This window comes from Zea mays, chromosome 2 (assembly GCF_902167145.1).
Source record: "Zea mays cultivar B73 chromosome 2, Zm-B73-REFERENCE-NAM-5.0, whole genome shotgun sequence".
In the NCBI taxonomy this organism is placed as follows: Eukaryota; Viridiplantae; Streptophyta; class Magnoliopsida; order Poales; family Poaceae; genus Zea; species Zea mays.
Window position 1 is genome coordinate 24,033,114 of NC_050097.1, and position 11,510 is coordinate 24,044,623.

General features: G+C 46.7%; 2 protein-coding genes across 3 annotated transcripts; one reads left to right on the top strand and one right to left on the bottom strand.

The window, feature by feature from the left end:
* The first annotated feature begins 2,718 nt into the window (after positions 1 to 2,718).
* LOC100286140 (uncharacterized) lies at positions 2,719 to 8,159 on the top strand. Its single transcript, NM_001414412.1, has 9 exons — positions 2,719 to 3,254; positions 3,885 to 4,049; positions 4,293 to 4,449; positions 4,533 to 4,618; positions 4,693 to 4,892; positions 5,929 to 5,977; positions 6,058 to 6,264; positions 7,340 to 7,546; positions 7,683 to 8,159. Exons 1-9 carry the CDS (start codon positions 3,027 to 3,029, stop codon positions 7,863 to 7,865), a joined length of 1,482 nt encoding a protein of 493 aa, NP_001401341.1. The 5' UTR covers positions 2,719 to 3,026; the 3' UTR covers positions 7,866 to 8,159.
* On the bottom strand, positions 7,546 to 10,573 carry LOC100281835 (secretory protein-like). Of its 2 annotated transcripts, NM_001154755.1 has the most exons (3): positions 9,566 to 10,458; positions 8,418 to 8,519; positions 7,546 to 8,313 (listed from the first exon to the last, which is right to left on the bottom strand). In NM_001154755.1, exons 1-3 carry the CDS (start codon positions 10,338 to 10,340, stop codon positions 8,309 to 8,311), a joined length of 882 nt encoding a protein of 293 aa, NP_001148227.1. In that variant the 5' UTR covers positions 10,341 to 10,458; the 3' UTR covers positions 7,546 to 8,308. The 2 variants fall into 2 exon arrangements, with proteins under 2 accessions (NP_001148227.1, XP_008667947.1); XM_008669725.4 differs by having other exon boundaries at positions 7,995 to 8,519; positions 9,566 to 10,573.
* Between the last annotated feature and the right edge of the window lie 937 nt (positions 10,574 to 11,510).

Below are 11,510 nucleotides of genomic sequence, written 5' to 3' on the forward strand. Positions count from 1 at the left end.
AATGTAACCCCATACTTCGACAGTACTACGAGGCTAAGCAACAAGAGATATTAACAAGGGTTACTGGAACCTCGTCGTCAAGCAAGTGAATGGTTGAGGAAGTCATGTTAGTGGTTGAGGAAGTCATGGTATTTGTTTTCGATACAAACTTTATGTTTCTAAACTAGCGAACTTCACATTTTTCAGTACTATCATGGTTGAACAATGTAATGTTGGTTCATGATACTAGACTTGTTATTTTATTACAAACTTTCAGCATGACACATGCACAAATTACTCTTGTTCGACACACATGACACATTACACAATGGAGGTTGCCACAAACTGAAACTATGACATGACACATTACACATGACACTACGACATTTAATAAAATGTCGTCATTTTATTGTTGATGCAAACATAAATTTCATACTTAAGCAGCTTCGGATCCAAGCCGCGCCCAGTGGTTGTGGATTAGATCAACCTGCAACTGAGTATATTTGACAGGATCATGGAGTTGCTCGTACCTATTGTTGGTGTAGTCATTGCGCTCGGCCATGCAACCATGAGTAGTGTCCGCCAAAACTTCGATGTTGTCGAAGCTTGTGTTCAAAGACGAAGGACCTTCGTCTTCTACTATCATGTTGTGCAAGATGATGCAAGTTTTCATTATGTCTCCAATGTGTTGTGGAGACCAACCATATGCAGGACCACGCACTACAGCCCATCGCTTCTGTAGCACTCCAAAAGTTCGTTCGATGTCTTTTCTAGCGGACTCTTGAATAGTGGCAAAGTGTTGGGTCCTAACATCATACGGATGACGGATTGTCTTGACAAATGCTGGCCAGTCCGGATAAATACCATCTGCTAGGTAATATCCCATGTTGTATGTGTGTCCATTGACGGAGAAAGTCACTAGTGGACTATCACCGGTCAGATGCAAATCAAAGAGGTTTGAACGATGAAGAACATTTATGTTGTTACAGCTACTGGGCATGCCAAAGTATGCATGCCAAATCCATAGGTCATATGAGGCAACTGCTTCGAGGATCATTGTTGGGTGTTTACCGTGACCGGTAAACATCCCCTTCCATGCAGTTGGGCAGTTACGCCACTCCCAATGTATGCAATCGACACTACCAAGCATACCAGGGAAGCCGCGTGACTCTCCAACTTGGAGGAGCCTAGCGATATCAGCAGGAGTAGGTGTCCTGAGATAGTACCGCCCCCTAATGCGGTTTGGATGGCAGTGCAAAAGTGTTTCAAAGCCTCATGTGTCATAGATTCGCCAATGCATACGTATTCGTCAACGGCATCCGCAGGAACACCGTATGCAAGGATACGAACAACAGCAACAACTTTCTGTAGAGCAGATAGACCTAGCTCACCGGCACAGTTTGGTCGCTGAGCGAAGTAGGAATCGACTTGCCGCACAGCATCAACGAGGCGCTCAAACACATGGCGACGCATGCGAAACCTATAATGGAAAATACAGTGAGTACAAGTGTCAAGCACGTATTATGGACGTAAGAGTAGATGGGCGTACGAAAAAGATACCTCATCCGAAATTGAGCATCCGTGTACACCGGTTGGGCGCAAAAGTAGTCCGCTCGGATTCTTGCATCGCCACTCATATGGTCACGGTGGATTCGAACACGACCGAGAATGGAACCAGCATACCGGCGCTCGTTGCGTGCACGACACCTAAGATGTTGGTACGTCGCAACCTCCAACTCATGTTCTTCATCTTCCATGTCTTGTGTCATCCTAAGAAAAATATTGGAATCTATGTACGGGTTCATTGTTGTGGAGCACTCTAAGTGAAGTGTGAGTGAAGTGTTCAAGCGTGAGTGATTATTTATAGAACGGATAGGCTTCGGAGACAAGCCATCCTCTTGTCGTGCAGACGAAGCTAGTCGATGGCTTGTTGAAGAAGTGTCGTGGCTTACGGTAGAAGCATGTCAATTTGGAAATATATTTTGATACCAATAAAATACTATGCGACGTTTTATCGACAACAATTACACACAAAATAACATCGAATGTTAATTAATTTTTATAATTCGAAATTATTAATCAAGCATTGTTTTGGATATTATTATTTCGAAAATTATTAAATGCATTATTTTGCGCATCATTTGTATAGCGTGAAATGGGAAGAAAACAAAGAAAACAGAAAAATAAATGGAAAAATGAAATCTGTTAACACTGTAGCGACCGAATTTAGGAGAACGTTGCTGAAGACTGAGAAGATATAGATGACAGAATCTTTATAAATGGAAAAATGAAATCTATTAACACTGTAGCGACCGAATTTAGGAGAACGTTGCTGAAGACTGAGAAGATATAGATGACAGAATCTTTTAGAGTATGCTGTAAAGGATACGGAATATTCTTTTAAGAGGTGGAATTTAGGAGACGTTGCTTGCTTAGACGGCCTTATGCGTCAAGGAATCGCATTATCCCCCTCCTCCCGCTGGCAACGTATATTACCCTTTCGCATAAAAGCATGCCCGGTTTGCTCGAGAAGGGACGGATACGTTACATTAATAGCGATTCCAGACTATGATCAGAAACCGTCGGTTTCTTTGCGGCTCACCCTTTCCCTTTCGTGAAGCAAATCACGCGGTCACCGTCAACTCTTCGCTTATTAGCTCAGAAATCTCGTCGAAACCAGTTGACGACGACCCGACGCGCGCATTTTTCTTAAGCCGAAGCCTCGGAATCTTATCCGGTGCCCACTCACGCGACGGACGCGTGTTTCCAGCCTTCCAGGCGCCTCTGCTGCCTGCGCCTGCGCGCGTCGTGAAGGCGTGAACGGCAGCTCGGCTCGGCGCAGGCCCCCCGCCCGCGCCGGCATCGCGTCGCGGCCGCCGCGCGAGCCCCATGCTGCGTTGCTGCCGCACGACACGTCACTTCGGGTAGCTTTTTTAAAGCCCCCCACGGACCCAACCCCGCCGTCACCACTCACCCCAGTATCCCACTCTCTCGCACTTAACCGCCTGCTCTCTCTGTCTGACGCGCCGGCGCCGCCCTCGCGATCGATGATGGCAGCTGCGGCGTGGTTGTGTGGACTCCTCTCGCTCCTGGCCCTCGCCGGCGCTGCGTCGGCTGCGGATGGGGCGGAGGGTGAGTGGGAGCCGCTGATACGGATGCCGACGGCGAAGGGGAGTGACGCTGCTTCTGCTCCGGCTGCTGAGGATGATGAAGTGGGGACGAGGTGGGCCGTGCTCGTCGCCGGATCCTTCGGTTATGGGAACTACCGGCACCAGGTGAGCCCGCGGCGGTCTCATTTTTGAAGTGCTGTGAGAGTCTAGGGGGCAGAGACTGGAGAGGCGGGGACTAAATTTGAAGCACGGGATCGCTTTCCCCTCCTGCGCGTGGCTGTTAGTTTCAAAGTGCTGCGACTTTCCGATCGATTCAAAAGCGTTTCGAGTTTCGATTCTTCGAATTTGTGGAGATTCAGAGGCGATCTGCACTTCCGGTCGCTATCTGAGTTTAAAATTGACTGTGTAGACATGGTTTGCCCGTGAGATTTAGGTATGAAGGACCGGGCTGTCCGATCCTTAGCTGTTTTGCTTGGTCAGAAAAGTCCATGCATGATTTGTCTCAGCTGTTTGGGGTAGTCGCTGTCTAGGTGGATAATTTTAGGTGCGATACATGCTTCATTGGTGGCAGGATTTTTGTTTGACTCAGTATCTGTTAGGAATGTAGGGTCTATTTGAGGGTTTTTTTTATATTACGTCTGGATTCTAATGATTGCGCGTCCCACACAGAAAAATGCTCTGTTGTGCTTTCTTCTGCACAACTATATTTCTTTATTATGTGTGCTACAATTTTTGTTGTATGAAATCATTATGACTACTTACTTAGGGCATAATGATACACTTCATGCTTCGCAGGCCGATGTGTGCCATGCGTACCAGATACTGCAGAAGGGAGGAGTGAAGAAGGAGAACATTGTGGTGTTCATGTATGATGATATTGCCCACAACATTCTGAACCCTAGGCCTGGAGTTATCATTAACCATCCTAAAGGAGCAAATGTTTATGATGGTGTTCCAAAGGTAAATACTTAATGGTGTTCCAATTGATTCGAAGCGGTTCTTAATGAAATGGCACACAGCTCTCCTGTGTTGCCCGAGGAAAAAAAATACCTAATGCTTGTTCACTTCAATCTCAATTTTGCACACAGTGCATGAGTAATCGACCTTCGGAAACAATATATGGTTGTGCTTGATGGCACATGGATTAGCAGCTCCAATTGCTCATGTTTCGCACCAATTTGATCAACTTCACATTGATTGCAGGATTACACAGGTGATCAGGTCACTACTGAAAACTTCTTTGCTGTCCTCTTGGGCAATAGAAGTGCTACCACTGGAGGGAGTAAGAAGGTGATAGACAGCAAACCTAATGACCACATCTTCATCTATTACTCAGATCATGGGGGTCCTGGAGTTCTTGGTGTGTATTTTGGACTTACTACATACTGGATGTTGCTCAATTGATTTTCTATATGGCACTTACTTAACTAAGCAAAATTTTAGGTATGCCGAACCTGCCATATCTGTATGCTGGTGACTTCATCAAGGTCTTGAAAAAGAAGCATGCTTCCAATAGCTACTCAAAAATGGTATAGATTCTTCATTTTCTTTCCCCTCTAGATAAGTCCATTCTGGAATTCATATGCTTTAAATTGAATGTCAGGTTATATATGTTGAAGCATGTGAAAGTGGCAGTATCTTTGAGGGGTTAATGCCTGAAGATCTAAATATTTATGTCACAACAGCCTCAAATCCAGTTGAAAATAGTTGGGGAACTTACTGCCCTGGGATGGAACCATCACCCCCTCCTGAGTACATTACCTGTTTAGGTGATTTGTACAGTGTTTCTTGGATGGAAGACAGGTAAGACCATAAAACTCGTTTGAGATCCATTGTTGTGTGGTATTATATTATGTTGGATCAAAATAAATTCTTGCTTTTTTACACTTGTGGAAGGTATACCTTATAGAGCTTACATATTTGATATATTGTTTTGCTAATTTTAGTTATGTAGTGTGATACGATTCTAGTTATGCTAGGTATTTTTAAGTGTGGACTATTGTGTTATTGCCCATGATCAAACTACCTTTTCTCATGATTGGTCCATTTGTTTTATCTTACTTGGTTGATGCAGCTAAACTTTGCGTTAACACTGTTATTTGAAACCTATTCGTGAATTATTTCTAAATTTGTACATACATGTCATGTAACATGTCTTCATATCACATTAAAGAAATGCTACTCCTTCCGATGTTCTAGTTTTGTCCAACCTTCTCTAGTTTTGACCAACTTTATAGAAAAATATATTAGCATCTACAATACCATGACTTGTGGGTTTTATCGGGTTTTTAATTCTAGCCTACCCCAACTTGCTTGGATAAAAGGCTTTGTTGTTGTTGTTGTTTTTGTTGATCTACATACCAAGTAAATGCACTATCAAGACATATTTTATGGTGGATTTCATGAAACTCATTTCATGTTGTACATGTATGTGCATTTTTCTATAAACTTGAATAAAGTTAGAGAATTTGACTTAGGACAAAACAAAAACATTTTACAATTTGGAACACAGGTAGTACATAAGCTATATGTGGTTGTTATTTTGCACAATAGTCATCCACTTTACTAGTATTTATTATTTAAGGTATTGGCAGATCACAATGTTCAGTCCTAAGTGGTAATAGCAAATACATGTAAAAAACAGTAGATAATTGAAACGGTTGGGGAAGTATTGATTATTGAGCAACCAGAGGACTGTTAACAAGTATATGCATAGTGCTTTTATGCTTTACTTTTCTTTCAGTCAATATGGCCTGAATATACAAGCTTGGCAGCAAATACTTATGACTGCTATACTTACTAAGCCTGCTCATTGAACTGATCTGATTCTAAATGGCAGTGAAACCCACAATCTAAAGAAGGAAACCATCAAGGATCAGTATGAAGTGGTGAGTCTCAAGCACACTTCCTCCATGTTGTTTAGGAAGGTGGAAACAAATACTTAAAAAATAAATAATTTGTTGGGCAGGTGAAAACAAGAACCTCAAACTCAAATAAGTACAAAGAGGGTTCTCATGTTATGGAGTATGGTGATAAGACCTTCAAGGATGAGAAGCTTTCCTTTTATCAAGGTTTTGATCCTGCTAATGCCAACATTGCAAACATGCTGCTTTGGCCAGGCCCAAAGGGTGCAGTCAATCAAAGAGATGCTGATCTTCTCTTCATGTGGAAGAGGGTAAATCCTAACTATTCTTTCATTCCCCCCTTCACCACATAATCCTTCTAATTGTTTCTCTAAATGAACTGCAATGATATAGGCTTGCATATTATAGAAAAGAGATGGATGCCATTCTTAGTAATATTCATGGTATATCATGCCAAGTAGGTCTATTGGTTGCTTTCCACTATTTTTCTCTACTTTATTGATTCAAACACGATGAGTTGTTGCACCAGGTAAAAACATGCATAAACCACTTCTCAGATGAAACCAGTGTAAATGATACTTGTTGAAAAGTATGGTACTACAATTGCTTGATATATATGGTATCGTACAATATATTTTATTTCTTTTTTATAACCATCCTTATGCCTATTTCTATGGGTTAGCTGGTAGAGTTGTTTATTTCTGTTTACTTGGTTGTCTTTCGGAAATTCTTCACACAAAAGATCAGGCTCTTTTTTTAGTGTGTATGTTGGCAATGATACCATGGGTATGCTTTAGTTTTTATGACTACTTTATTTCTTTAGTTGGAACACGCAAATGTAAACCTAGGGCTAGCTGTTGCACATTTTATACCTATGTTTTAGAGAAATTTAGATAATAATTGACAATACAGTTCAAGAAAGTGGTTTCGCTTGTTCCATCAATGGCTAAAAGGTGCTGTGGCTTTTCCATTCACACAATCACCATTAAAAGTTGAAATCGTGTCTTGTTTGGTATGGCTTAACTAAGTCTTGTAGATGGGCTTCTTATTAGAGAAGATTGGAGGAAGAACTAGCTTTCTAATACAATTGTGGATGTGGTCTTGGTGAGAGGCTGTTGCGTTAGCACCATGCTTGAGAGGGGTTAGAGCTCGTACACTCATCTCGATGTCAAGCTCACACCTCTAAAGCTATCTCCAGTAGCTTACTCGTTCTATCTCTCATTTTAAACTTTACTTTGCAAACAGTGCAAAACAGTGTTTTACATGACCATATATAGACCATCTGATGGCCATATCCTAATACCAAGCTGGAGTTCTACCAATCACTTGTGGTAGTCAGTAGCCTCCTTTTATTCTTGTTTCCTAATGTTCAGTTCTTTCTTTCAGTACGAGCAGTTAAATGGGGGGACCGAAGAGAAGCTGAGGGCTCTCATAGAGATTAAAGAAACTGTTCAGCACAGGAAGCATCTTGACAGCAGTATCGATTTCGTTGGGAGGCTCGTCTTCGGATTTGAGAAAGGGCCTTCGATGCTTGAGGCTGTTAGAACCTCTGGTCAACCATTAGTCGATGACTGGGACTGTTTGAAGAGGATGGTGAGTATGGTGATTTTTCTTATTCGACTCTTGATACAAGGCATGCACATGAAAATGAAGCTCCTTACTGCTGTGCGCACATTCCCATCCTGTCAGTGCGCTGCCTAACTCATTTCACTTGGTGGCTTTTGCTTAGGTGCGGATTTTCGAGTCCCAGTGTGGTTCACTTACTCAGTACGGCATGAAGTACATGAGAGCGTTTGCAAACATCTGCAACAGTGGTATATCTGAGATGAAAATGAGGGAGTCGAGCATCAGCGCTTGCAGCAGCTACAACTCGGCGAGGTGGAGCCCGATGGCTCGGGGACACAGTGCTTGATGGTAAAGATCAAATAGCAAAGCCCCCCGAGGTCTGCTGCCCCATGTCCCTGTGAGCGAGCTCGTATCATCTGGGGACTGTGGACCCATCGACGGTTGTACATATCATGCACTTGTGCTCGTGCCTATGTAAAGTAGTAATACCAACTCAACTCTGATCTTCATCCAAGTACCGAAATGATTAAAAGATCAGATGTGAATGCTGTTGCGATGGGTGATCGCAAGTAGGCCATAATCAGTGGACCGAAAATGATGACCCAAATCAAGGTAGTGCTCCTCTGATCGATAGCCCAAATCTATTGCTAACAAAACCAGACTACATGTGCTTTGTGAAGCATTTTGCATGCAGGCCAATCTCGTTCCCGATCCCTCCTTCTCCCCTATGCCGTCCTCGTGCCACCGTCTGAGAGGGAATGTGGAAGCCCGCCGTTTCCAGTGGCCAAGCTAGCCTATTGAGACACCAGTTGCGTGCACGAGGTTAGTTAAGGCAAGGCCCTGGATCGATCCCGCGCGCATGCGTGATTGGACGACGCTTAGGCTTAGCGGATCATACATGCTTTTCTGAGGAACGAGATGAACACCACGAAGATCGCCAGCCCTGCTAAGATTCCGACGATTATGGCCACAGTCCTCCCGACGTCGTCCTGCGAATAATCTGTGACCAGAAGAGGACATCACAGATGCGGGGATTAGAATAGCATACACACATACATAAAGTATATTGCAAAGTCGGCGCACTTGCCCGAGTGCTCCTTCCGTTTTATCGGGAATATATTCATCGGCCGTCAAGCCACAGCCACCCCCCAGTCCCACAAAGTGCGTGCCTATCGCGGCCGCGCAGTCCTAACCCTGATAGATATGCTTGGCGATATGTTATGGTAGGCATTCGGCGCTCTCGGTGGATCAGGAAGGACAACGCTTTTGATCAGTATATACGGCCCAAGAAAGAGAAACCGACGGGCTAGCTAGCTTATGCCTGAAATTGCTTTGCATCTGCAGGTGACGATGCAGCAGCCGTGCAGGAGATACTCAAAATTTACTCTTTTGGTCCTTTTTTTGGGGGTCAAAGAATTAATGTATTGTCACTCCAAAGCATCTATTCTACCTGATTATACTAGGTCCAGTTGTAAATGTGCGGTCCACTACAAACTCCGGGATGATTAGCATAGCCAAACCCCAGATTAATACAATGGCCCGGATTTTGCTGGAGCCGCTACTGATTTGACTGAAAACTAAGTCATTTGGGAGTGAGCTTTGCTGTGGGATTACTCGCCTAGTTTGCAAAGGCCTCGGACATTCTCGTCCTGATCGCCATCTATTGGCATTTGGCAATCCCGTAGGGACAAAAAGGTGGCATGCCCATAGGCCATAGGGAGGAAAAGGGTGTGAAGGACATATTCTGCCTCATCTCTTTGTTACAAACTTTGGGAAGTTTACCTATCGCTTACTGGAATCAATTCTCGCTGCAACTCGAGTCAGCAAATTGTCAGACGTGTCTCTAGCAGCTATCTTATTACACCTTTATTTCAAACTCGATTCTGCAAAACAGCGTAATCTACCGTGTAAATCCTCTAGTATTTTCCACCGTATGTTGCGGACAACCTAAGTAACCCCGCACCAGGTGGTGGTACTCAAACGCAAGCGCAAAACTGCGTGCAATTATTTTTTTGGCTGGAAAATGAATTCAGTAGTTCGCAGTACCTTGTGTGGGGCGGAAGTAGTAGCCGTCGGCCCAGTACCTGACGTAGCACTGCGCCAGGTAGACGTCGGCGGCCAGGGCGGTGCCGCACGTGCCCTTGAGCTGGCCGACCGCCTGCGCCAGGCACGCCGCGCAGTCGGGCGCCGCGAGGTCGCCGAGGCACTGCGCCACGCCCTGCACGCTTCCGGAGCTGCCCGCCTTGTACCCGTTACTACTACCATTATTGGCCGCGCCGCCCTGCAGCAGGTCCCCGGCGAGCACGGCGTCCCGGTCCCTGAGGAACTCGCCGTCGCTGCTGCTGCTGGTGCTGCACTTGCGGTACACCATGGCGGCGTCGGGCGTGCCCAGGAAGTCGGTGCCGTCGTACCGCACGTAGCAGCCCTCCAGCTGCAGCGACGCCGCGTACGCCGCCGCGCACACCTGGCCCAGCTGGCCCAGCGCGTCCCGCACGCACGCCGCGCAGTCGGCCCCCGCCAGGTCCCCGCGGCACTGGTACAGCCCGTACGCCGTCGTGCCGTTGCCAACGCCGCCGGCACCCGCCGTGAAGCTGCTGTACCCGGCCTTGGGCGCCGCGCCGGCCATGGAGGCCAGGAGCGACTCCAGGTTGGCCTCGAAGGGGGTGCCCGGCTGGTACTTGGACGGCGAGCAGCCGGCGTAGATGAACGTGCCGGTGGCCGCTTCGCCGACGCCCGCCGCGCCTAGACCGATGATGATGGCGGCGGAAACAGCTGCGGCGACGCGCGAGCGGCAGAGACGATGGCTGCGCGGGCGATGCATAGCTGATGACGATGAGACGGAACGGAAGTGCACCGTGCGTTCCTTCGTGCGCCGCTGGCTGGCTGGCTGACTGGCTCTGGGGGGAGCAGTGGCGATCGCGCGATGCTTTTCCGTCTAGGCAGTGAGGAGAAAGGTGGTGGTGGTGGTGGTGGTGGGGAGCTTATATATACAGAATAATAAATGCGCGCTTCCGTTGTGCTTGGGGCAGACGCAGACCGGAGGAGGACTTGTGGTGCGCCGTGCGCGCGCGGCCTCTCTAGAATTTTATGCGTCGGTTCGAGCCCACACGACGATTATTCCTGATCTGACTGAACGTACGGCTGGACGGACCTCGTCTCGTCTGGCCAGTGGCCGGTGACGATGACTCCCGTCTATGAGCAGGACTACGGGAGGAGTAGGCACAGGGCCTGGAACGGCCGTCGGTTCTCGCTCCCTCTGTCTCCCCAGCTGGCGATAAGGGTGCAGCATGGGCGGTAGCGTGGCCCGACTCCGACCCTTGTCGCAGACCGGTGACGCCTTGACGAGTGCGCGCCACCGGGATGACCTGTTTGTTCATCGGTTTATGGTGATCGCGACTTGCTTTCGCGTGATTCGAGGATCTGTGTGTCCGTGTGCCCTGCCTGTCGCTGTACGTCCGGGTGTGATCGCTTCCATGACTCATAATAGTGGCGCAGTACTATGCAATATGACAGTAACGTCATTTCGGGTGGGTTACTTAGGTCGGCTTGCTGGCGGCACTAATCCCCGGCTGTTGGTATGGTTCAATGGGGTCCAACGATCCAGTGTGCTTCTCAGGGTGGGAGAAAATCCCTCCAGCCGACTGTAGAGAAGCAATAGTACAGTGTACAGTCTCCGTTCGATTTGTAACACGTGTCCATTCTATTGCTATCATCAGACATCAATCTTGGAGCACCTACATGCCTTATCGTCAACGTCGAACTATCGAAGCGTCTAGACACTAGAGCACTGTGGTTTCCTTCCATCGATCGAGCGGGGGCTTTACTGGATAGTCTGGATTCGTCGAGATAGGAAAAAAAAAAAGATGTAGTACATTTGGGCCTCCCATCAATCTTGGAGGCCTCCTCAACAGAAGCATACTGGGCTCTTAGCGTCGGGTGGTCACGAAATCGTTTTATTGAGGAGGAGGAGGAGGAGGCCCTGTATTTATTT

What these genes read in the sequence shown, in the direction of transcription:
- LOC100286140 (NM_001414412.1), top strand. Translation starts at nt 3,027, where the DNA reads ATGATGGCAGCTGCGGCGTGGTTGTGTGGACTCCTCTCGCTCCTGGCC. An exon ending in TTTATGATGGTGTTCCAAAG is followed by an intron (nt 4,050 to 4,292) that starts GTAAATACTTAA and finishes CATTGATTGCAG; the next exon opens with GATTACACAGGTGATCAGGT. An exon ending in CCAATAGCTACTCAAAAATG is followed by an intron (nt 4,619 to 4,692) that starts GTATAGATTCTT and finishes ATTGAATGTCAG; the next exon opens with GTTATATATGTTGAAGCATG.
- LOC100281835 (XM_008669725.4), bottom strand. Translation starts at nt 10,340, where the DNA reads ATGCATCGCCCGCGCAGCCATCGTCTCTGCCGCTCGCGCGTCGCCGCA. An exon ending in CTACTTCCGCCCCACACAAG is followed by an intron (nt 8,520 to 9,565) that starts GTACTGCGAACT and finishes TTCTGGTCACAG; the next exon opens with ATTATTCGCAGGACGACGTC.